Source organism: Hyaena hyaena, unplaced genomic scaffold (genome assembly GCF_003009895.1).
Source record: "Hyaena hyaena isolate Hyena2069 unplaced genomic scaffold, ASM300989v1 scaffold_257, whole genome shotgun sequence".
Classification (NCBI taxonomy): domain Eukaryota; kingdom Metazoa; phylum Chordata; class Mammalia; order Carnivora; family Hyaenidae; genus Hyaena; species Hyaena hyaena.
Genome location: NW_024080889.1, coordinates 471,377 through 498,009, shown reverse-complemented (window position 1 = coordinate 498,009; position 26,633 = coordinate 471,377). Strand labels below are relative to the sequence as shown.

General features: G+C 38.9%; 1 protein-coding gene across 4 annotated transcripts in view; it reads right to left on the bottom strand.

Moving 5' to 3' along the window:
* Positions 1 to 26,633, bottom strand: part of FAF1 (Fas associated factor 1) — a 451,681-nt gene that overhangs the window by 19,224 nt on the left and 405,824 nt on the right. For all 4 annotated transcript variants that reach the window (XM_039245398.1, XM_039245400.1, XM_039245401.1 and 1 more), the window contains one exon: positions 20,885 to 21,100. In XM_039245398.1, coding sequence (XP_039101329.1) covers positions 20,885 to 21,100 — 216 coding nt within the window. The remainder of the gene's footprint in view (positions 1 to 20,884; positions 21,101 to 26,633) is intronic.

The window sequence follows — 26,633 nt, the reverse complement described above, 5'->3', positions numbered from 1 at the left end:
AATGTCCATTTATTTTTTTTTTAATTTTTAATTTTGAAAAACTTATATAAACTCACAGGATGCTGCAAAAATAGTTGAGTTCTTTTTGTACCCTTAACCCAGCCTTCACCCAATGGTACCTTCTTATAAAACTATAGTATAAAAAAATAGGAAACTGACACTGGTATCATACTATTAACTAGACTACAGGCCTTATTCACATTTTATCAGTTCTTATGTTTATTCATTTGAGACTGTGTATGTGAATGGTTATATACAATTTCATCTCATGTGCAGATCTGGGGAACCACCACTACGATTAAGATACAGAATAAAACTATGAAATTTATACTCACACTTATCCCCTACAACCACACCCTCCATCTTTATTCCCTGGCAACCACTAACTTGTTTCCCATCCTTACAATTTAGTCAATTCAAGAATGTCATATGAATGGAGTCATACAGCATGTACACCTTTTTGAGACTGCCTTTTTCTACTCAGCATAATGCCCTTGAGATCCATCCAAATTGTTTCATGTATCAAGAGTACATTTCTTGGGGCGCCTGGGTGGCTTAGTCGGTTAAGCGTCCGACTTTCGCTTAGGTCATGATCTCGCGGTTCGTGGGTTCGGGCCCCGCGTCGGGCTCTGTGCTGACTGCCAGCTCAGAGCCTGGAGCCTGTTTCAGTCTGTGACTCCCTCTCTCTCTGACCCTCCCCTGCTCACGCTGTCTCTCTCTCCTGGAAATAAATAAAACATTAAAAAAAAAAATTTAAAAAAAAAAAAAAAAAAGAGTACATTTCTTTTTAATTGCTGTTCCTTTTTAAAAACACTTGTTCAAGTCCTGTTTCTTCTGTTAAGCTCTACTGACCTTCAAGTAGAACTAAACCCTCTACTATTCCTGAGGTTCCCACTATAGCCAGCATAGGCTATCACAACATTTTTGACCTTTGAATATCTTTATTTGGTCATTCATCTATAAGGCCTTTTGGTCACATCTTTGTATCTTCAGTACCTAGCAATTACCTGGTAAAACTAGGCATGTATTAAATTTATAGACTAACTTATAAGTTATAGGCAGAAGTATTTTTGAAAATGGCAAAATACTATGCAAGTGTTCCTGAAAAGCTACACAGATCATATTATAGTTGGTTTTCATTACTCCAGATTCTAAAATTTGTAAATTCATCTACTTGTTAACATTTATTTCTAACTCCAAAATCAATATGGGCAGTATTTTCATGGTCATTTGAGAACACATGCAGAGTGGTGAAAAATATGAGTTGCCTGATACACGTTCCCAACTGAGGTCAAACAAGGTGATACTCTGTTTTGTTTTAGCTCTGATAATGTAAACAAATGTCCTTCTTGTGGTAGATTTAGTCCCATGTTTTTTGCATTTTTGTGCTTTTTGGGGTGATTTTGAAGTTTCAAATGGCCCCCAAGCATATTGCTGAAGTGCAGTCTAGTGTTCCTAAGTTTAAGAAGGCTGTGATATGCTTTATGGAGAAAATATGTGTACTAGATAAGCTTCAGGCATGGGCTATAGGATTGCTGATTATGAGTTCAATGTTAAAAACACTATATATTTAAAAAAAAAAAAAAAAGGTGTCTTTAAACAGAAACACACATAAAACAAAGTTACATACTGACTGGTTGATGAAAACTTGTAACCAGAGGCTCATAGGAACTTAACCCTATACTTCCCTTAGGAGCAATGTTGAGTATTTGCTAACTCAGTGTTTGTGGCAACTTTATACAACGTAACTACTGTGAAAAATGAAAACTGACTATACTTCTCACTTCTAAAACCAACAGCTCCAGGGGCACCTGGATGGTGCAGTTGGCTAGGCATCCAACTTCAGCTCAGGTCATGATCTCACAGTTTGTGGGTTCGAGCCCTGTGTCGGGTTCTGTGCTGAAGCTCAGAGCCTAGAGCCTGCTTCAGATTCTGTGTCTTTCCTTTTCTCTGCCCCTCCCATGATCATGCTCTGTCTCTCTCTGTCTCTCAATGATAAATAAATGTTCCAAAAAAAAAAAAAACAAACAAACCAACAGCTCCCTATAGCCTACAGGATGAAATAAAAATACAATAACTTCTTAATCACAGGTACATTGCTCACCACAATCAGGCACCTTGCTCACCACAATCTGTGGTCTATGTCTACCGACATAGACCTTTCTGTTCAGCCAAAGCAATGTATTCTTCATGTTATGCCTGGCTTGGCAGGTTGTGTCCTATGCCTGCTATGGTGATTTCCTGCCTATATCCCCTACTCAGACTTGGCCTTGTAGGTCAAGACCTACATCTTGATAGTCATCATCACACCCACCATAGTGTGCCATCCGTACATCCTTCTATCTACCCTATATCTAGTCACATCTTGATGGGTCCTTACTCTGTGGTAGGCCTGTGCAAGCCCAGTGCCAGAAAATGGAGGTGCAAAGGGAAATAAGATGCGGTATAGATACTGCCCTAAATGAGTTTACACAGAGCAGGCCCTGGAAGACTCTGACATAAATTAGGTAAAAATCTCCAGGAGGAAATAAGCCTGTTTCTTACCCTAGGAAAAACACTATAAACTAATTCTGGAATGTTTCTAACTATGAAAGAAATCTGCTGGTTTGGTAAAACAGAAGGCAGACACTAAACTCTAGATATTTCTAGCTGAACACCACTCTCAAACTTTTATTATTAGGCCTGTAAGGCACAATAATATCTTTACTTGATATCCTTAGTTGAAAGCTGGTAGTTTCCAAACAGTTAATATTGGACTGAGATTCTTTGTCCTCTCAAAACCAAAACATAAAATAGAAAAAATAAGGATAGGATGGGGCGCCTGGGTGGCTTAGTTGGCTAAGTGTCCGACTTTCGCTTAGGTCATGATCTCGCGGTTCGTGGGTTTGAGCCCCGCGTCGGGCTCTGTGCTGACTGCCAGCTCAGAGCCTGGAGCCAGTTTCAGAGTTTGTATCTCCCTCTCTCTCTGACCCTCCCCTGCTCACGCTGTCTCTCTCTCTCTCCTAGAAATAAATAAATTAAAAAAAACATAAGGATAGGAAAGAAGAAGAGGTGGGAAGAGAAATAATCACCATTACCACCATACCAGTTACTATTATTAGAGTCTAAACTGTATGGCAAATGCTGTATGTATTAAATATTTCACATTCATTCTTCCATTTAATGCTCAAAACAATCCTTTAAAGTAGGTATTGTTACTCCCATTTTTACTAAGAGATTAAGTAATCTAAGATCACTCAATGCAAAGCTGATCCAGAATTCAAGGCCAGGTCCATTTGACTCCACTGGCTGTGTATGCTCTTGTTTCAGGCTACAATGCCTCTGAAATGTGATTGAAAAGAAGAGGTAGTGTTGAATAAATCATCTTTACAGTGTTGATTTATATTTGCTTATAAAACACGCAAGGAAAAATAAATACCAACAACTTCTCCTTTATTTTAAGTAGCCAGTTTGAAGAAAGTACTCTCTCTCTGAGTGAAAGTGACTGAAGCCTGAAAGACAGCTGCAGGGGCTCTCAGCAGACCACTGCAGATTATGGGGCAAATTTATATTGAGTATGTTAGCACTCTAGAACTAGGAGATGCCCATCTCCAGGGGCTGTGCTTTCATCAGGTTCTGTTGAAAATCTCCTTTGAAAATACAGGGTTATCTCATGCTTGTGAGTCCAGTTGAGCCTTGAACAACATAATTTGAACCAGGCAGGCCCACTTATGTGTAGTTTTTTTTGATAAATATAGTACTGTACTGTTAATGTATTTTCTCCTTTTTTTTTTTTTTAATGTTTTATTTATTTCTAGGAGAGAGAGAGAGACAGCGTGAGCAGGGGAGGGTCAGAGAGAGAGGGAGTCACAGACCGAAACAGGCTCCAGGCTCTGAGCTGGCAGTCAGCACAGAGCCCGACGCGGGGCTCGAACCCACGAACCGCGAGATCATGACCTAAGCGAAAGTCGGACGCTTAACCGACTAAGCCACCCAGGTGCCCCAATGTATTTTCTCCTTAATAACCTCTTCTCTAGCTTACTTAAGTTGTAAGAATACAATATTTATTATGATAAAATATGTTATATGTAAAATTACTGTTGATGTTATTGGTAAGGCTTCCAGTCAACAGTAGGCTATTAGTACATAAGTTTTCAGGGAGTCAAAAGATATACGTGGATTTCTGACTGCACAGGAGGTTGGCACCCCTAATATCCATGTTGTTCAAGGATCAACTGTATTCTTCAGAGGCTACTTTTACCCTTCACTTTCAGGGCTTCATTCTGTTACAAGTGAAGGTAAGAGGCAAAGTCAAATGCTTAGAAGTTTGCCAGCTGACAGAGTTCCACCTACATATCCACTAGTAATCCCCAGAAATGAATTTGCGATGTGGATATCTTAAAATAAAATTATATAAAAAATTATAAAATTATGTGCAGAGAAAGGTTAACATAGCAGACCTGACAGCTATTCTTTTGAAAGTCTTGCTTACAATGCTGGTCCTTGGCTGGCATTTGGGAACTTGGGTTTGGAGAAGCTTCCCACAATTCCCAGAACTGGTATGAGTGACTCACTATGCCCAAACTGTTTGTGCAAACAATACAATTTTTGCTGAACACCTGCTTTCCTCCTGGGATTCTAGAATTTTGGGACACGCCACTGCAGAGGGTATATAGATGATCAGTCCTCAACTAAAAACCCTGGGTGCTGAGTCCCTAATAAATTTCCTTACCTGGGGAATTAAATATGTCCTATGTGACTCTATTGGGACAGGACCCTTGGAAGCTTGTGCCTGATTTCTGTTGGACTTCGCCCCATGTGCCTTTTCTCTTTCCTGATTTTGCTTTGTATCCTTTTGTTATAATAAATCATGGCCACTAATATGACTAGATGCTCAGTCCTATGAGTTCTGCTAAGGAATGATCAAACCTTGGAGTGGTCACAGTGTCAGCTGGTGTCAGCAGTGGGATTAAAAAGTCTGACCTAGGGGCGCCTGGGTGGCTTAGTCGGTTAAGCGTCCGACTTTCGCTTAGGTCATGATCTCGCGGTTCGTGGGTTTGAGCCCCGCGTCGGGCTCTGTGCTGACTGCCAGCTCAGAGCCTGGAGGCTGTTTCAGAGCCTGTGACTCCCTCTCTCTCTGACCCTCCCCTGCTCACTCTGTCTCTCTCTCTCCTAGAAATAAATAAAACATTAAAAAAAAAAAAAAGTCTGACCTGATGTATCAGTGAAAGCACTGTTCGGGAAAAGAAAGTTGGAAGGGGTAAGAAATGGTCAACCTCTGGTGCCTGAGTGGATATGAAGTCATTCATCCATGGTATGAAACATGTGCTATGTGTTATGACATGTAAAGGTTAGCTATGGAACTTTAAAATGATAGATCCAATCCAGGAGAGTTGGCTTCATGGTTCCCTTAACTGGTTTTGGTTATGCTAACTAAAGTGATGGGAAAAGGCACAACTTTTTAACACCTTTGGCTTTGTTCTCTCTTTCAGGTGGCAAGAGAAAGGATCATAAAATTTCCAAAAGTGAACCTAGCATTGGCCAAAAATGCAAAATTGTTCTTTCCTTCAAGTGGGAGGAAAGAAAGAGTTAAATTAGTTTTCAGGGCTGGAGCATAATTTTAGATAAACCAGAGGGGGAAAAAGGAAGAAAAACACTTCAGCCATTTCTTCAGCTTAGCTTTTGTTAGGTCAGTTGCTGCAACAGCTGAGTACTGCTCTCTTCCGCACTTTCCTTGCATTCCAGCAGGAGTCTTCCCCAGCAGCTTAATATTAATACTGTAAATGCTAAATGTACTGCTAGGTGAGTAAATTTTCCATGAAAAAGAGGTGGGGAGGGAGGGGGTAAGAGGAGGATTTAAAAAAAAATAATGGTTTTGTGGCTGTTCTATGTGGATATATGGTAAAAAATGGATATAAAACATTATATGCTTCTAACTTCATAAATGCTCGAGGAATCATCCCAATGAAAGCTGCAGATTGTGTTAGTAGAACACTACTTCCTTAATTTTGCCCCTGGGGAGTGGGTTAGAATTTAAACTCTGAGTACTAGAACCAGAACATGTCTCCAGAACTAATGATTTTTGCTTATTGAAGCCTCTAGAAAAAGGGAGATAACATGGGAAAGAAAGGCAATTTCCAGATGGAGATACACCTTGGGAGTTTCAAAAAACTGTTTTTAGTTTGCTAATGAGCTTGTACACAATCAGATCTCTGATCTTTGGAGGCTGATGATTTTCCAGTGTGGTGTGCGTATTTTTGAGTTGGCAAATTTGGACAATACCAAAAGAGCTTAGGAAAGCCCTGCTTGTTATTTGAACTTAGAACACTGCTGCTTGGTCCTGCAGCATCTTATCTTTGCTGCTGCTGAAGAAAAGTTGCTGGCTTCTTTTGGACTCCTAAGGAATCCACAGATTCTAATTGTCTAGACCTGACTTTAAACAAAAACGTGACACTGTCTGCTGTGAGCTGTTTTGGCAATAAAATGTGCTGTGCTGAACTGAAAGCAAGCAGAGGCTCAATGAACAGGACTTTGACTCTGTTACTGTTGTAAATATAGGATACCCTTTCCAGGGGCCTGACAATTTGAAAATATCAGGAGTATTACCTGTATCATCTGGGTCACATTCAAATGCCCATAGGAAAGGGTTTGTTTTTTGACAGGACCATCGAAAATCAAGCTGCTGATTGGCTTATATTTGGTATAGAGAATGACTGCATTCCTAATTTGTGATTCTTGACAAAAGCTGCAAGTTGGGGTAGGGCACACCACAAAGAGTGTGACTCCTCTGCCTATTCCTGACAGACCATACAGAATTCCTTTGGGGAGGTCTCTCTACTGTTGTTGACTTGTGTTCAACTTCCCAGATTACATGCAGTTTGCAACAATAGACTAATAAATAGCTTGACTGTTTTTTTTACCCTTCCCCTGGTGTACACACCTTAGAAAGACAATCTGGTTATTAAATGCTGCTGTGCTCAAAAAGGGATTGATCTTTTCTAGGCTGCTCACCAGATAAATGAACAGGACAAAAGGGGTGGGAGGTTATGTAAACTCATTTAGAAAATTTTTTGTAATTCAGGATTTTGACCTGACCAATTACTAAACATGATGTGTCTTTCTGGTGAAGCTGTATAAAAATGATTTTCTATAGGGGGCCTGGGTGGCTCAACTGGGTAAGTGTTTGACTTCAGCTCAAGTCATGATCTTGTGGCTTGGATTTTGAGCCCCACACTGGGCTCTGTGCTGACAGCTCAGAGTCTGGAGCCTGCTTCGGATTCTGTCTCCCTCTCTGCCCCTCCTATGCTCACACTCTGCCTCTCTCAAAAATAATAAACATTAAAAATTTTAAAAAAAGTATGATTGCTAAATGGGATACACTGATTTTGTAACAAAGGAGAAAACACAAAACAAAACCCTGACACCTGGGGAGTTGAAGGGGAGGGAGGAAGGCATTAAAATCTTTGCTTTTCAAAACTGTTCCTGGGAACTTTCCTCTCTTCCTGAAGGAAAACTCCCCATGCTGGCTTTCCGAGATGTTCCAAGTGCTTTGAATTCAAACGGACTGTTGAATCTATAATCACACATGGCAGTGGTGACTAAGAGACAGAAGGCAGTGACCTCAGCTCCATCAATTTCACGCAAGACACCTTCAGATGTCATCTACAGTCATGAGGCAGATGAACTGGTATCATGGACAAGCAAATCTATTTGAGGCTGCCTGCTTTAGGCAGTCCCTCTGAAACCAAGAGATGAACTAAATTGCTTGGATTGACTAAGAACCCAAGGTAGGGAGGCAGGTACCACAATGGGCCTAATGTGTGTCCTGCTCAGGGTGCTCTAACAATTAATTATAGATTTTGTTTTCTGAGGTATCATGTATGCTCTATGGGATTGTACTTCTTGTGTGTACACTGATATCAAGACACTGCTTCAGCCCTGGAAGGTGTACAGGTCAGCTTCAACTTAGCCAGAATTGTGTTATCCCTGAATTGATGCCTTGGGCCAGGTTAAAAAAAAAAAAAAAAGGTTAATATAGAAACTTAAGGAGGAAGCCACCTTACTTTCTAAGATGGACTTTAATGGTTAATAGGATTTGTTTTAACTGGTGAAGTCCAGAATCCCTAAAAAGCATAACTAGGACCCATACTGCAGGTTGCTCTTACTTTTCTGTAAAGATACTCTTGGTGAAGAGAAAAGGGGGTGATATATGTAGAAAAGACTGATATTCTTTGAAAGCCTTGCTTATAAGTTTGGCCTTTGGCTGGCATCTAGGAACTTGGTTTTCAGGAGGGTTCCCAACATTCCCGGAACTGGTGTGGTTCAATAAGCCTACACTGTCCAAACTACAGAGCTTGTGTTGAATACCTGCTTTTCTTCTGGAAATCCGGTACCTCAGTGGAGGATATCTGACTTTGTGATCAGGTCCCAGTAAAAACCCTGGGTACAAAGTCCCTCATAAGCTTCCTTGCTTGAAAACACTTCACACGTGTTGTCTCAAATCACGACTGGGGGAATTAAGCTCCTTCTGTGTGACTGTCCTGGGAGAGGACCGTTGGAAACTTGTGCCTGGTTTCTCCTGGACTTCTCCCCATGTGTCTTTCCTCTTTGCTGATTCTGGTTTGTATCCTTTTGCTATAGTAAATCAGAGCCATGAGTATGACTGCATGCTTAGTCTTGTGAGTCCTCTTAGGAAATCATCAGACCTAGAGGTGGTCTTGGAAACCTCTGACACATTGTATGAAAAAGCCCTTGGAATTGAATTGGACCTTGGACGTCCAATTCATAATTATGTCAGTTACTATGTATGCGACTTTGGAAATATTACTTAACATCTTTTAGCCACAGTTATCCTATTTGCAAAATGGGGCTACTATCTATGCTTTAGGGTTTGTATAAAGATTAAATAAGGGAATACTTTCTGAAGTGTCTGGCAGAGGTTCTGGTGCAGAGTAGGATATTAATAATTGTTAATTCCCCTGTCTGAGAGGTGAAAAGGCTGTAAGAACTGAAGAGGTCACCAAATCAGCCACAAAAATTTCAAAGAAAACTTTCACATCAGAGATTCACCCACTTTTGGAAGGCTCAGGCCCAATTCCTCTTGAAAATAAGCAGGAAATTGTACCAATACATTTCACTGCAAACCTCTTTGGTGTTTAGTTACATTTCATGCAATCTCAAGAAGATTCTGCTTTCTGGCAACAGTAACATGAAGGAAGGAAGAGAGGATATGCTTACTTAAAGGAAAGTATGCTGAAAGTGAGATGGTGTGGTTTCATCCTGCACGCATCACCCTGCCCAGGGGCATGTCCAGCCGGTGAGCCATGCTATTTCTTCCAAGCACAAGGTCTACACATCTTAAAAGACTGTATGTCCTGAGTACCTACCACATGTCATGTCCTTGCCTTCACATCACCTCTCTTAATTCTACATCACCTCATATGTAGCTATCATTATCTGTCTTTTACAGGCAAAGGAACAAGTTTAGAGAGGTTATGTGCCTTGCCCAAGGTCCACCTAATAACTGGTTCTTTACATCACCATGCTGTCTCCCCGTCATGATTGCCAATACTCAGAACACATTTTTCCTTCACTAAGGGGGCTGTAATAAATAATGGACTTCCTCCAAGGAAGAGTCTGTTATAACACAAGTAACAAAATGCAGGTCACCCTCATATTAGGAATGAGGAATGGATGTAAAAACTTAAGCAGTGACTTGCTGGAAATGGATAAAAGGAACTCAGCATTACCAAATCAAGCGGCATGGGGCTCTACCCTTTACCAGGGATTTTCATGATCACTTTTGATCTTATCATCACAATATATTAGTGAGAACACATGACAATATCCTCACTTGAAAGATGAAGTAACTGAAATATAGCAAAGAGAAATAACATATTCAATGTACCTCAGCAAATAGACAGAAGTACCAGCATTAGAACCAAGATCTCTCTGACCCCAAGTACAGATGGGATAGGAGAAACTATCAAACCATTTATGAAAATACTTAGTCCAGGTGTTAGTAGTCTATGTTTAAGCATCTCTCTAATCTCCCTCTGCTTGGCTGCATTTTCATCAATCTCATTTTAAGTACTATAGCATCCCTTGACTATTCTTCTGGCTTTAGTCTTTCTTCATGTCGATTCATCCTTCCAGGCTTCCAGTGAGACAGAATGGAAAGAATCAGTACCTTGATATTTTAATTTCTACTTCCTGGCTATGTGATCTTGGTCAAAACACTTAACTTACAAGCTTCAGTTCCTGTATCTAAATGGGAATAATATTTGCTCGGTATAACAGATTCTCGACACGGGTTTGAAATTGCTTCCTTGTGCCTTTAATTTTTTCAATTATATAGTTAATACCAATCTCATAAGTTGGTTGTAAGGATTCAATTAGAGGATACTGTAAACTGCATAGAATAGTTACTGATACACAGTGGGAACTCAATAACTGATAGATAGCCTAACAATTGTCATTTAGAAACCAGGGGGTGCTGAAAGGAGGGAAGGGAGGTTGATTTTTATGTGGGTTGGTTAGGAAAGGCCTCAATGAAAAGGCATCATTTGAGCAGGGACTTGAAGGAAGTAAGGGCATGAGCAATATATATTTCTAGAGGAAGAAAGTGCAAGTGCAAGGCCCTGAAGTGAGAAAATGTTTTGCTGTGTTTCACAAATATGATGTCAAGATGACTTGAAAAGATTGAGTGGGGTCAGAGAAATATACAGGGAGTCACATCAGGGAGGGCCTTTCAAAAATTCAGAACTAGATGGGGAACTGTTACAGGATATGAGATGGGAAGTGATGTGATTTGCCTTATATTTTTAAAAAAGTCTCTCTGTTTTTCAGAAGAAGAGAATGAAGGGGTAGGGTGGGTGGTGCATGAGTTGAGGCCGAGTGGCCAGTTAAGACATTACTGCAATAATACGGATAAGAGATTATAGTGCCTTGGCCTAGGGTTAGTTGTAGAGGGAATGAGAAGCAGATTCTGATATATTTTGAAGAAAAAACCAACAGATTTTGCTTATGAGTTGGATACAGAAACGAGAGAAAGAAGAGTCAAGTAGGATTCCAAGGTTTCTGGCCTGAAAAAAAAAAAAAAAGAATGAAATTGCCATTTAAGAGATGAGGAAAACTATGAGAGGAGCAGATTTGGGTGAGGGGAGGGATCAGGAATTTAGTTTTGATTATGTTTAATTTGAAATGTCAATTAGACATGAGGTGGAGGTCTGAGTAAGCAGTTGTATGTATAAATATCCGGAGTTCTGGAGAGAGCCTGGGTGGAGATGTACACTTTTAGAGTTGTAACTGTAATATATGGCATTTAATGCTACAAGATTGAATGAGATAACCTAGATAATGAGGGCAGAAAGAGAAGAGATTAGAGGACTGACATTTAATGAGCACCTACAGTGTACCAGGCAATGTGAATTTATAAATTATGGAGTAATGTATAGCTAATTATTCTTACTTTGATGATACCATGAAGACCATGTCATTACTTTGCTCAACAAATTTACATGAAATAAAGCCAGGTTCTCTTGCCTGGTATTCTAGGTTTTATACAATTCCCCTTCAGCCTTTTCCTAGAACTTTACTATATACAAATCCATTTTTGCACTCCACTATCTAGTCATGCCTTGTGCTTTCCAACATTAGCTTCTTTCTTCAAGCTATCCAGGGTGCTGGAGAATGTTCTCTTACCAGTCCACTGAAAATCCTATCCATCTCAAAGTTTTGTTCATCTGCTATATAAAGCCTTTCCTGATCACCCAGGTCAGCATGGATCTTGGTCAACTTTGACTTCTGTTGCCCTTTTTGTCTGACTACTCTTAGAATGAACTTGTTGCATGAACTGCATTATGAGGATTATTTTTGTATGAGAAACCTAGGTATTCTCAAAGGCAAGGACTATGCCTTATTCCTTGGCACTTAGCACAGTACCTAGAAAAATAAAAGTCTGCTGGTAAACAGAGTGTGAAATACAACTAAGTATATACTTTATCTACTTCCAGCTGTGACTTTGGAATAGGAATTACAAAGATAATAAGAAGAAATCAGAGAAGATGAAATCTTTCCAAATGTGTAAAACTGAGCTACATTTATACACTTAAAGCATTTTTCTAGGTGACAAACTACTTCCTTGGAATAAATCAGGAGGCATGATAGTATAGGGATTAGAAGTACAGACTCTAGAGTCACACAATGAGGTTTGTATCTGGTTCTAATATTTACTGTGATACTGGGCAAGTTACTTAACCTCTTTGTGCCTGTGTTTCCCCATCTCAGTGAGGTGAGGATGAATGTTTACTTTTAGAATAGTTTAAATGAGACAATGCATATAGGGTATTTAGAATAGTGCCTAGTATAGTAAAACTTCAATAAATACTATTATTAAAAAAATATGCTGAACATTTGGCTATTGGATAATCATCATGATCATTATCACTTTTCATATTTAGATAGTATCTTACAGTTTATAAAATACTTTTATATATATTGCCTTATTTGAGCCATGAGACAGTCCTGGGAGAAGCAGTTTATTGCTTCTGTTTCATAGAGAAGACAAGTGAGATTTAGAAAGCAGGTGTGCCTTGTTAAGGTTGTACAGCTGATAAATGACCTTTTGATTCCAAATCCAATGTTCCTTCCTATATATCACTGCCTTCCTCTATTCCATTTCCTTAATCATTCCAACAGTAAAGTAGACACCTAAGAACTATGAGTTTTGAAACTCATTCAGTGTATAAGGCATTGTTAAGGCATAGGATGCTTCATGTCATTACTTAAAAACAAAACTTATAATTTAGAAAATAATACACTTCTGGGGCGCCTGGGTGGCTTAGTCGGTTGAGCGTCCGACTTTCGCTTAGGTCATGATTTTGCGGTTCGTGGGTTCGAGCCCCGCGTCGGGCTCTGTGCTGACTGCCAGCTCAGAGCCTGGAGCTTGTTTCAGAGTCTGTGTCTCCCTCTCTCTCTGACCCTCCCCTGCTCACGCTGTCTCTCTCTCTCCTAGAAATAAATAAAAAATATTTAAAAAAAAGAAAGAAAATAATACATTTCAAAAAAAAAGAAAATAATAAATTTCTTAAACAAAATGACTAACCTGAAGAAATATAAACTACTCTTGCTAGAGTGTTACCCCCTTTATTTAGACTGCTAATATACCAGATTAGTTTCACATAAAGACCTATTTAGAAGTAGCTATATTATTCTTCAAAAAATTTTTTTTAATGTTTATTTATTTTTGAGAGAGAGAGACAGAGTGTGAGTCAGGGAGGGGCAGAGAGAAATGGAAACAGAATCTGAAGCAGGCTCCAGGCTCTGAGCTGTTTGCATAGAGCCCGATGTGGGGCTCGAACCCACAAACCATGGGATCATGACCTGATCTGAAGCCCAATGCTCAACTAACTGAGCCATCCAGGCTCAGGTACCCCACTATATTATTCTTTTAAATCTTTTGCTATTTATTTTCTTTTGTTATAAATATTATATGAACAGGTTACAGATAACTTCAACCTATAAATTCAAGTATCCTGTGGCCAAAATATGCCAGAAGCATTTTTCCTTACAACATCACTTTTGGAAATGAAGCAACTGAGAGGCCTTGTCTCTAGTCTTCAGTGGTCATGTTGGATGTATGCTCTCAAGCAAGCCATTGTACTTGAGGCCCCCACTTTTTCTACCTGTTGACTGGCACCAATAGTGACTGCCTGCTGCCTCCCAAAGCTGACAAGAAAAGGAATGAGGTAGCTCTGTGAGTGCATTTTGCACCTCAGTGAGACCTGTCGGTTTCTCTAAGGCAAGTTTTTTGTGGCTTAATGGTGAGATGAATGTGGTGGGGAAGTAACTGCCTGGGGAGGAGGGAGAACTGAGCAGGAAGAGGAAATAGTGTGAGATTGTGTATGCTTTGGTAAGGAGTCTGGACTTTCTCCAGTAGGCCATTAGAGCCACTGGAGGCTTTAAAATTTTTTTCTATTTTAATGTTTGTTTATTTTTGAGACACAGAGAGACACAGAGAGAGACAGAGCTTGAGTGGGGGAGGGGCAGAAAGAGAGGGAGGCACAGAATCTGAAGCAGGCTCCAAGCTCTGAGATGTCAGCACAGAGCCCAACACGGGGCCTGAACTCATGTACCATGAGATCACGACCTGAACCGAAGTCAGAAGCTTTACCACCTGAGCCACCCAGGCACCCTAAGGAGCCAGTGATCTTAAAAAGCAATGACCATAAGAAAATTTGGGTTTTAGTGTTGGCTTTGCTTTTATAATTTATCATGTGACATAAGTAAAGTACATCATTTTAATATGTTTTGATTCTTCCATCTGTAAAATGACAGCATTGGCTTTGATATCTCTGAGATACTTTTCAAGTATATTAATGATTCCAATGATATATTATTTTGTCTGGTTTAGAGCATTTGGGTATTTTTAACATAAATATCCATCATTGCTCTAAAGAAAGAATTCATTGCTACCATGCTTTCTTCAGCTGTAAGCCCTTCCTACCTCTTCTGCCTCTGACCACTTACGATAGTTACAGCAGATACTGTTTACTATGTGGTAGGGACAGTAGTTTACATTCTCTTATTTAATTCGTACCACAACTCTCTAAGATAGATGTTATTATTTTTCTTTCAAAGAAAGAAAGGTGAAGAAATAAACATTCAGCAAGGCCAAGTTAAGTTGCTCAATGTCATACAGCAGGTATCTGATGGAGTGGGGTTCAGATACACGTCTAACTGCAACCAAAACTTTTTTTTTTAAATTATGCTACTCTGTTGCTACTTAACCAACATCTCTCTGTGCAAGACTAAGTTCAAATTTATTTCCTTTATAATGCCTTCCCTTACCACTGTAGGCTGAAATTAGCTTTCCTTCCAACTGTAGGTATAATTTGTAATGCAATTTGCTTTAGATGTGTTTTCACTAGAATATGAACTCTTCAAGGTCAGTAACAATTTTTTATTTCTGTATCATTAGCGTCTGGTATGGAGGTTGGCAGAATGGCTGCTCAGCAAATGTTTTGCCATATGGAAGAACAAATACATGAATGAAATGCAAATTAAACTACTTCTATTTCCTTATGGTGGCAAAAAGGATATCCTTGTGTTATTGATAAAGTCAAACATCATACAGCAGTAGTTTGTGAATACAGACTGTAAGTCCTAAAACGGTAAGAATTATGTCATTATTTTCAGTCCTGTGTTCCCAGCACTGAGCTTAGTGTTAAATTTAATAAAGGTGGATGGGTAACAGAGGAAGGAATCTGCTTACCCTAAATTTGTAAGGCTTCACCTTTCCCCCACCCCCAAGTTAATTTAAACAAACCTTTACTAAGGGCCTGTTCTGCTAGAAGCTTGTTTATATTCAGTCTCTTGTACCTTTAAACATTAGAGAAAGAAAAAAAATTGTTTATGGAGGGGGAAAAAACTAGAAAGCTGGAGAAAAATACAAATACATTCATTACTTTGCTTTAGAATATAAAATGTCTGATACTATTTTTCTGAATGCATCCACGTGTGTCTCTTTGGGGAGTTCACATCTATAGATCTGGAGGAAAAAATGCTCTCAGGGCAAGAATGAGGGCTGTGCAGTTACATAAATGACAAGGAACACAGGGAACTGGTCCTGAAGCCAGTCTGCCATTACCATCTTCCTTTCCTAGTATTCTCCAGTCATATTACAAACAGAAAGACCACACTTTCCAGTTGCAGCTGGAGCTTCTCTGAGTGGGCAAAAGAAGGAAAATAGAGGAGGCAGTAAGGGGAAAGAGTTATGGTATAAATAGAAAAGGAGGTGGGAAGAGTGGAAAGAAGAGAGGAGAATAAAAAGGGTAAAATGGGATTGGAAAGAACAGGAGAGGTGGGAAGGAAGGAGAGAAAAGGAAAGAGGAAGGTTGGGGGATACTGACAACCTTACACTGAGTGGCACTGGGCCAGTGCCCAGTAGGTCCAGAGGGGAAGTGGAAAGCTGCCAGGGGCCCCTTACTGACTGAAGCAGCAGAAGTAGTCGTAGGGGTTAGGATCATTCCTTAACTTTAGGACTCAACTACATCACTACCAACTACCTTGCAATGCCCAAGTAAGCAAATGGGCCACTGATGTTCACATGGCTCTAACACATCCAACAGGTACAGCTTAATGACCAAAGCTCTGGTAGTGAACACTACTCTTGGTAACTGTTATGAGCAAAACAGAAAGCAAAATAACAACAAAAATTAAATAACTCAGTGTTCCCAGAACCTTGACAATCAGCTTTTCTGGGAAAGGCCTGTGTCTGCTGCTATTGAGCTTGTCCCACAGTGCTCAATTCAGTGGTATACCCACCAGACATTTAGTAAATAGTTGGACAGCTGGGAAATCTTAACACGAAGTATGGTTTTGATTGGAGGGTGGGGGCACAGAAGAACGTTTACCAGGTCCTATGATGAGAAATCAGTCTCTACTTTGTGGGGAAAAGGCTGAAGACACAATAAGATGCCAAGCGTTAAGTCTTATGTTATTTGTTATTAAGGAGGTGAGGTCTTAAGATGTGTTTTTTAACAGTCTTTAGTTTGGTTGTAATTTAAGATGACTTTTACAAATTAAATCCTAATCCTTGCAGACACAGATGGCTGTTACAGAATAGCCTTGCAAAAACACTAGTCATTTGACTTGAAAGAGCATTTAGAAAAGGATGAAGGGCCATTAACTCTCACCCTACCCCTGACTCTAGGAGGTCTAGTGAGTCCTGGGTGGGCTTTCTGGGTTTAGGTCTGGGTCTGGAATCTGGGTGGGCCTATGGCATCTGTTCTTATTTGGAACAGCTTCTCTAGTTCACTCTGGAATGAGAGATTTAGGATCAGACTGGAGATCATTAACATTTGACAACGGCAACTAAATGCTTATGTGTGAGGTACCATTATGGGAACTTCAGGGGAGACAGACATGAACATGATATGGACAGCCTTTGTAAAAAAAATTATAGAGCAACAGAAAAAGTGCTATGAGAGAGGAAAGTACAAACTGCAATGGGTACATAGTTGAGGAGTTTGGGAGAAGGGGAGGGTTTCTGAGAGGGAATGACATTTGAACTGGGCATTAAAAGATGAGGTCAAACAAGCCAGGAAAAGTGGGGAGGGTGGATATTCAAGGAAGAGAGAACAGAGTATACAGAAGCACACAGAAGCACAGAGTCATGAGTCTCATGTCTTTTGTGAATAGTAAGCAATCTCATCTCCTGGTGATGGAAATAAGTAATGAGAGGCAAAGATTAAGGTGGGAAAGGTAGGTATGGATCAAATTGTGGAGAGTTTCTGAAATCATTCTAAGGGGTCTATCCTTATCCTGGGGCCATAGGAGCTATTAAGGAGTTTTGTTTGTTTTGTAACAAGAAAGGGAATGATTAGAATAGAGTTTTAGAAAAATCCTCTTATAGAAGCAAGCCTTTGGTTAAACTTTTCCTCTCAGGAACTGGGCCCAACTTGATCTAAACTGGTCTTGGGATAAGGTTTGAGGTAGAAATGAGGTTAGGTGTGAAAGGAACACTGGGAGAAGAGTCTGTTAACAAGACTGAATAGCATTCTTTAGCAGTGTAAAGAGTGAATGGTTGAGATTTAAATCATGAACAAATTTTCTCAGGGCGCCTGGGTGGCTCAGTTGGTTGAGCGTCCGAGTCTTAATTTCGGCTCAGGTCATTATCTCACAGTTGTGAGACTGAGCCCTGTGTTGGGTCGAGCTCCGCACTGGGCATGGAGCTTACTTGGGATTCTCTTTCTCTCTCTCTGTCCCTACCCTTGTACTCTCTCTTCCTCTCTTTCAAAATAAATAAAACATTAAAAAATAAATTTTCTCTACAACTAGATGACTGACACTTGATTTAGGGCAAATCCATAGTTAACACAGTCTGCACTGAAAAGGGTGAGTGTTCGGTCAGTAGAGCTCAAGGCGGGTAGGTAGCAGGCTTGAAAACCTCTGCATTTCACTTCACAGTTCCCTTGCTTATTTACAACAGCAACTCTGTGCAGTCTATGTTTCTACCTTATGGTCATTAATACTGTCCATAAAACTCAACTTTTTTAGAGACTATTCCCCTCTCTCTCAAAAATAAATAAAAAAAACATAAAAAAAAAAGGGGGGGTGGTGGTGCCTGGGTGGCTCAATTGGTTAAGCGTCTGATTTCAGCTCAGGTCCATGATCTCATGGTTTGTGGGTTTGAGTCCTGCATTGGGCTCTGTGCTGACAGCTCAGAGCCTGGAGCCTGCTTTGGATTCTGGGTCTCCCTCTCTCTCTGCCCCTCTCTTGCTCCTGCTATGTCTCTCTTTCTCTCTCAAAAATAAATTAAAAAACATTAAAAAAATTTTTAGAGATTGTTTCCCCCACCCTATTCCCAGTAATTGAGTTAAAAAATTAATTTGAAACCCCCCCCCCCAACTTTAATTTTAAAAGCCAGCAGCTCCTTAGACTCTTTCTTCTAGTACTTTCACTTTCAGATAAAAGGCCCAGAACAGGACTGCCTTAAAATCAAGGGTTGGGATTTTAGAAGCTCTCATCAGAAGGAGAAAAAAAAATTCTAACTATGTGTGATGATTGATATTAGTTAGACCTACTGTGGCTATCATTTTGCAATGTTCACAAATATTGAATCATTATGTTGTACACCTGAAACTAATATAAGGTTACATGTTAATTATACTTAAACAAACAAACAAACAAACAAAACAAGAGTTGGGAGGGACTAAGTTAGCTCCTAAGTTTTAGAAGTTCTTTAAGAGAGATGTTCATCATAGAACATAAGTGCGAGAACCAGGCTAATCTTGAACCCCTTGATAGGGGCTCTTTCCTCAGTGTTCACACATTTAGAGTTTAACTTCAGTGTTGGAATTAAAGTAGTTTTTTTTTTAATATTTTTATTTATTTCTAGGAGAGAGAGTGAGAGACAGCGTGAGCAGGGGAGGGTCAGATAGAGAGGGAGACACAGACTCTGAAATAGGCTCCAGGCTCTGAGCTGGCAGTCAGCACAGAGCCCGACGTGGGGCTCGAACCCACGAACCGCGAGATCATGACCTAAGCCAAAGTTGGACGCTTTACCGACTAAGCCACCCAGGCGCCCCTAAAGTAGTTTTTTACTTGGCCATGCAGTCCACAGAGCATGTACGTGCATGTGTTCCCTGGAACATGTCTGTGTGTGTTATATATAACAAAGAGGAAGAGCTTGGAGCAGTGGGTGGGACTAGTGAAAGAGGAACCAATGGCTAGCACCTGAGGTCCATTCCAATGTCCTTGGCTTAGATATAAGTAGTAGGATCCTCATCTCACCTAGGGATTTTGTGGCTGGGTGGTAGAGCTAAACTTATACCACTGGTTTCTGTCTCTACTCTGTAAATCTGACAGCCACAATGAGGGACTAAGATGAACCTTAATTAAATTCTTGTTTTTTTGTTTTAGATGAAATCTAAGTTACTAGACCTCACATTATTAGATCAAAGTGGAATCACAGACTATTAATATTTACTATGTATCTTAGGGGTAAACTAGTCTAAGCCTTATCCCAGTTAAAGTAGTAATACCAGGAATGAATCCTTCCCCAAGTATGTCCAGTATTGCCGAAAAGATATTATTCATTCAGTAGTGCATGGTTACCTCCAATGACAGGAAAACCCCTACTTCATGACCCAAGATATTCCCTTCTTAGAAAATACTTCCTTACATTGGGCCAAATTTGTGTCCTGTAACTTTGAAATCACTGGTCCCAGTTCTGTCCTTGGTGCCTTGCAAAGTAAGATCTCTCTTTTTCATGGTAGCCCTTCAAGTAGCTGAAGACAACAATCATGTCTTCCATAGCCTTTACACCTCCAGAGGAAATGTTCCTCAAATGATAGGATATCCAGTTTCCTCATCTTCTTATCAGCCCTGCTCTAGTCATGCTCTTTCTTCTTCAGGCTTCAGCATGGAGTCTAAGGACTCTTTCAGGGGGAGTTTATCTTGTACACAGATGACTAGGACCATTAAGTTATCTTCTTGTTGGGATTATACCTCTAAAAATGCATCTAGCATTTTGTTAGCAGCCACAACACATTAATGCTTATTCAGCTCAATTCAACCATAACTTCTGCTAACGCACGCATGGTCTTTCCATCCCAAACAAGAGTAATTAATTTTCTAAATCTAATGTGGGGATCTCTCTATCTTTATATATTTCTGTAAAATTTCTATAGGTTCATTTTTATATATTGTTTTAGTATTTTAAGGATTTTTAAGTCTCATTTTTCATAATCCATGAATCTGATAAAGTCTTAAAAGCATGGTGAGTAATAAAGGATTGGATATAGAACCTCTTGGTCTACTCTAGGGAGTGGGCAATAACCTTCTGGACACCACCATTTAATCAGAAATGAGATTACCTAACTATAGATTTGCATCTCTCTATTTTGCCCCAGAATATATTAGAGACTATCAAATACCTTGCTGAAATATAGAAAGACAATGAATATAAGTCATCCTCTGTGACTTTCTAGGATAATAAAAACTATCAAATCACAGAAAACTCTTGGTTTAGCATGACTTGTTCTAGTAAACCTATAATCATTGATCCTGATCAAACTATTAAGCTGTTAAGCACACAATTCTCAGATCCACTCTGAGGTACATAGAGATGAGATTTTGGGAAAGTCTGTATATAGATGCTTGAATAGGGGAAATAGCTAGGGAGGAAGAAAGATTTAGTACCTAATTTCTTACATAGGCTCCTGGGTCTGTCTGTCGTCCTGGGAAGACATACCTGCTCCAAACGCTGAGAAGAGAATGGTGTGTGAAACAAAAGCATGTCATCTTGTACCATTGGATTTTTCTTGGACTACTCTGTCCAGCCCTAATGATGGGGTATCTCCCACTGGACGTATTTCCTAAAATAGGCATGTGAACTTACATCTCTCCTAGGAAAGGTACTCAGTAACTTGAACTCGTCCCATGGAAATCCTTTGGAAGCTACAAAATCAAAGACAATCTGGAGCTTATTGCTGGCCAGGAACCGCCGCTCGAGGAACTCGCCACTGGGGGTCCGGATCCGCAGTTTGCTCACAGGTTCAGCATTTTCTTCCTTTGGCTCTGGAGGCAGGGCCTGTTCTAAGGAGAGCCGAATGGCCTAAAGAGGGCAAAAACCAAGTGTCAAAGTGTGTAACAGAGGGGACTGTGGAGAGTAGGGCAGGGGGAGACTAGGAAGAAGCTGCTGCTTTCTAGAAACTCATCAAAAAATTATTGCTCTTTATTAACCAAGCCTGATGCTTGAACAACAGAATCATGTATTTTTCATTTTCTTAATATGAGCCCAACAAGCAATTAAAGAAATCCCACCTTAATGACATGTATTATTAAATTGATAGGTAACCACATAGAAAAGAATGTAATCTGTTTTTTACCAAAGGGCAAATGGTTTGTGATTGAGGAAATAGGTATCAAATACCCAAATTGCTTCCTTTGTAGGTTATGAATTAAGACTATTAGAAGCATTTACAAAAGACATACAAGTAAGTAATATATTTGAAAAGCATACATGTTCCAAGTCAAGATGTCTGAAGAGTTTGTAGAATACTAGATATTATATGAATAAGAAAATGGACTGGAAAGATTCACTTGAGGTGATGAAAAACTTTGGAAATAGTGGTGATGGCTGCATTGTGAATGTAATTATATATATATATATATATAAAACATTGTGAATATATATTCACATATATATATATATATAACATTGTGAATATAATTAATGCCACTGAATTGTACACTTCGAAATCATTTCAAAGGCAAATTTCTGTTATATATATTTTACTACAATAAAAACAAAGTGGAATGGAATAAAAAGAAATTAAAGTATCAGCTTTATTGGAGGCAGAAGACCACAGCCCTAGTTTTAGCCTTGTCACTAACGTGTTGTGGGATTTGGCCAAGTCCCAATTTTTGGACCTAGAGATGGCCAAAATTCTTTATTTCACAGGTAAAAATACAGACTTAAATAGATGGAGTAAACTGTTGAGATCTCATGGCTAGAGTTGGGCTAAGTTTACCAGGTTTCCTGGTTCACAACCTACATTATTGCATTGTTTCATATTTATGATACTCCATTGGAAGGAAATTAGAAGGTCTTTGATATAGGAATCTTTGGCAGAAATTCACTAAAACCTTTTTCTCTATGGTACTCTGGGAGGCACCTTATAAGTAGCCTGGTCTTAGCATGCTCAGCCTTACAGTTATATTCTTGCCTGGTTTACTTTGACATTTCCATGTTCCCAATTTGTCATCAATAGAAAAACAAAATATTCCTTCAACTGATCTATGACTATCATAATCAAGTAACATGAATGAGAAAAATTGAAATTTAGATTCTCTAAATCCTCAACAGCAATTTTTATTTTTTTTTAAAGTTTATTTATTTTGAGAGAGTGAGAGTGAGCGAGCGAGCACAAGCTGGGGAGGGGTGGGAGAAGAGAGAGAGAGAGAGAGAGAGAGAGAATCCTAAGCAGGCTCTACACTGTGAGCACAGAATTGAATTATAAATAAAAAGGGGAATTACAAAAAAAGACAGAATATCTAGAAAACAATGATTGTTGAAATCCAGCATGTTGGAATTAATGGGATTCATAGAAAGCAGTGCTCAAAAAAAAAAAAAAAAAAAAAAAAAAAAAANAAAAAAAAAAAAAAAAAAAAAAAAAAAAAAAAAAAAAAAAAAAAAAAAAAAAAAAAAAAAAAAAAAAAAAAAAAAAAAAAAAAAAAAAAGCAGTGCTCAGAGGAAATTCAGAGCCTTAAAATTCTTATATCATCAGAAAAGAAAGAACAAAAATAGGCTCAGTCAGTAGGGCATGCAACCCTTGATGTCAGGGTTTTTAAGTTCAAGCCCCATGTTGGGTGTAGAACTTAGTTTAAAAAAAAAAAAAAAAAGAATAACCAGACTAAAAAACTAGGGGAAAAAACCCTAATAAAATAAGTGGGGGAAAAAGCTTAGAAGAAATAATTAATAGAGCTAAAGCATACAGGAATATATTAGAAAAAATATATAGTTAACCAATAAGTAAGCTGGTTCTTTGAAGGAAATCAATAAACTTCTACAAATAAAAGGAAACATAAAAATGGTAACCTATAGAGGGTGGGTGGGGAAAACAGGGTGGAAGAAAAATTGTGTTTAAAATAACCAATAGAGAAACAAAGTTTGTTCAGACACCAATATGGATAAGAAACTAATTCTGTGTCATTCAGGATAATTTGGTTGATTCTAATACTGGTTTTCAAAAAAAACCATTAAGAATTTCTGTAGTGTATAGTGAAAGCTATTTTTCTTCTGACTCTGAAGTAATTTTCCTTCTTGAGGCACTGGATAATACCACCTATCTTAAAGGGTATAATAAAAGATGGGAATTACAAACACAGTATATGTGAAGTTCCCAGTGTAGTATTTGATACATAAAAGGCTTTAGTGAATGGTTGCTTGGGTTGCACTGGTTAAATAGTCCTATATTCTTGTTTTTTATATGGGGATACTGATAAACCAGAAATGGAGACCTAAGAAATATAATCCAAAAATCAGAGTAACAGGAGTTAAACCAGTTACTCTTACCTTTTCTCCTTTCTTTTCTTTCTTTGGCTAGCATGAGGGTATTTATCTAATTTTGGTGTTCTGATTAGCAACTAGTTTCAGCTGAACATTTTCAAATATTAAGCTATTTTAGTTAACACTGTCATATATTAATAACCCAATGACTAGATAAATCTATGTATATCAAAATTAAATTCCAGTTTTACTATGTCTCTTACAGCATTCTCCATAGTGTACTATAGTTATTTGTTTTATGTCTGGCTTTCTCACTAGCTTGCAAGTTCCTTATGAGTATGGAAAAATGTCTTACTGCTTATTCCAAGAGTAGCACATAGCACAAAGTATATGCTCAATATGTATTTGATAAGAGAAGGAATAAACTAACATGTTAACTGAAATGATACATGTGATAAATATACTTAGTATAGTGATAAGCACACAGCACGCGCTAAATAAATGCTAAAAGAATCTGAATCTCAGGGGCTCTACTCCTAGTAACGAAGAACTTACTGACTCTGAGGTATGACTCCCTCCAGCATCATCTTTGAGAGTAATTTTCAACATACATGTCCCTTAAGGGCTACCCAAGAATTGCTTGTAGGGAAAAAAAAAAAAAAAAAAAAAAAAAGAGTTGCTTGTAGGATTAAACCACCTCTGTGGATTAGAGTTATATATATTTCCTGAACTGTTAAATGGGATCGTTTGACTATTTCTAACACTGTGACTCTTTAAAACTGTCTTTGATGGCTGATGCTCATCACCACTTGCCTTCAGGGAAATGCAAATCGAAACTACAATACCACCTCACACCGGTGAAGAGTGGCTAAAAACAATACAAGAAACAACAAGCGTTAGTGGAGATATGGAAAATAAAAAACTCTCTCTCATTGTTAGTGGGAATGCAAACTGGTATCAAAACAAAATGGAGGTTCCTCAAAAAGGTAAATAGCACTACCCTACAATTCAGCAATCGCACTGTTAGGTATTTACCCAAAGAATACAAAAACACTCATTCAAAGGACACATGGACCCTTATGTTCACACAAGAGCATTATTTACAATAGCCAAGATATGGAAGCAGCTCACATGTCCATCAATTGATGAATGGATAAAGAAGATGTGGTATATGTATGTATGTATACATGTATAATGGAATATTATTCAGCCATAAAAAGAATGAAATCGTGCCATTTGCAATGACATGGATGGAGCTAGATAGAATAATGCAAAGTGGAATAAGTCAGATAGAGAAAGACAAATACCATATGGTTTCACACATATGTGGAATTTAAGAAACAAATGAGCAAAGGGAAAAAATGAGAGGGAAGAAGAGACAAACCAAGAAACAGACTCTTAGTTACAGAGAACAAACTGATGGTTACCAGAGGGGAGGTTGGTGGGGGTGGGGGGATGGGTTGAACAGGTCGATGGGGATTAAGGAGTATATTTGTTGTGATGAGCACCAGGTGATGCATGGAATTGTCGGGTCACTATATTGTACATCTGAAAATAATATAACACTGTATGTTAACTAACTGGAATTAAAATAAAAACTTAAAACTATGTCTTTGAGATTAAAAAATATTTTTCCTGATTATAAAAGTAATATATAACCTTTGAAAAAAGAAGATAATTAAAATTAATTTGCAGATTCACCATCAAGAGATAGCCACTGCTATCATTTGAGTATTTACACCCAATAATTTTTAAAAAATGTTTTATTTATTTCTGAGAGAGAGAGAGAGAGAGACAGCATGAGCAGGGGAGGGTCAGAGAGAGAGGGAGACACAGAATCTGAAACAGGCTCCAAGCTCTGAGCTGGCTGTCAGCACAGAGCCCGATACGGGGCTGGAGCCCACAAACCGTGAGATCATGACCTGAATCGAAGTCGGATGCTTAACCGACTGAGTCACCAGGTGCCCCTACACCCATTAATTTTTTAAAGTGACAGGTTTTGATTTTTTTTTTTTTACATTTTTAATTTATTTTTGAGAGACAGAGTGAGATGGAGCGTGAACTGGGAAGGGGCAGAGAGAGAAGGAGACACAGAATCCGAAACAGTCTCCAGGCTCTGAGCAAGCATTCAGTACAGAGCCTGACGTGGGGCTCAAACCCACGAACCGTGAGATCATGACCTGAGCCGAAGTTGGACGTTCAACCAACTGAGCCACTCAGGTGCTCCAAACCATTTTTTTAAAAACTTTTTAAAAATGTTTATTTATTTTTGAGACAAAGGGAGACAGAGCATGAGCAGGGGAGAGGCAGAGAGAGAGGGAGACACAGAATCTGAAATGGGCTCCAGGTTCTGAGCTGTCAGCACAGAACCTGATGCGGGGCTTGAACCCATGAACTGCGAGATCATGATCTGAGCCGAAGTCAGATGCCTAACTGACTGAGCCACCCAGGCGCCCCGCCCCAAACCATTTTTAAGTGTACAATTTAGTGGCATTAAGTACATTCACGATGTTGTATTACCATCACCATCATTTATATCTGAAACATTTTCATCATCCACTGTCCATCAATTTTTTCATGCACATTTTTATATAAAAATATATTTAAATCTTTTTTTTTTACAAAATTTTACTAGCGTTATATTGTATAAAACTTTATCTTTTGCCTAAAGCCAAGTGTTGTCATTTTTAAGTTTTTTATTGAAATATAACATGCGTATGAAAAAGTACAGTGTATAGAGATAGTGTGCAACAGTGTACAATTTGATAAATTATCAAAAAGTGAACATACCCATATAACTGGCCATTAGAAGTCCTTTTGCCCCCTTCCTGAAAATTATCCTCCTCAAAGTTAATCACTATCCTGACTCCTAACACTGCAATTTAAAAAGCTTAAAGAATTAAATGCTATGTATGGCTAGGAACAGGCTTTGGGTATGACAGACTGAGGTTCACATCTTGACTCATAGGCATATAACAGTCTTTAGGAACTTCAGTTACCTCATATAATAAATAGGGTCAATAATACCTTCTTCACAAAGTGTTCTATATAACATGCAGTAATGTTTTATAAAACACCTAGCAAGTGCTGACACATGGCCAGCACTTAGTCAGTGCCTAGCATTGAACCTCACGCT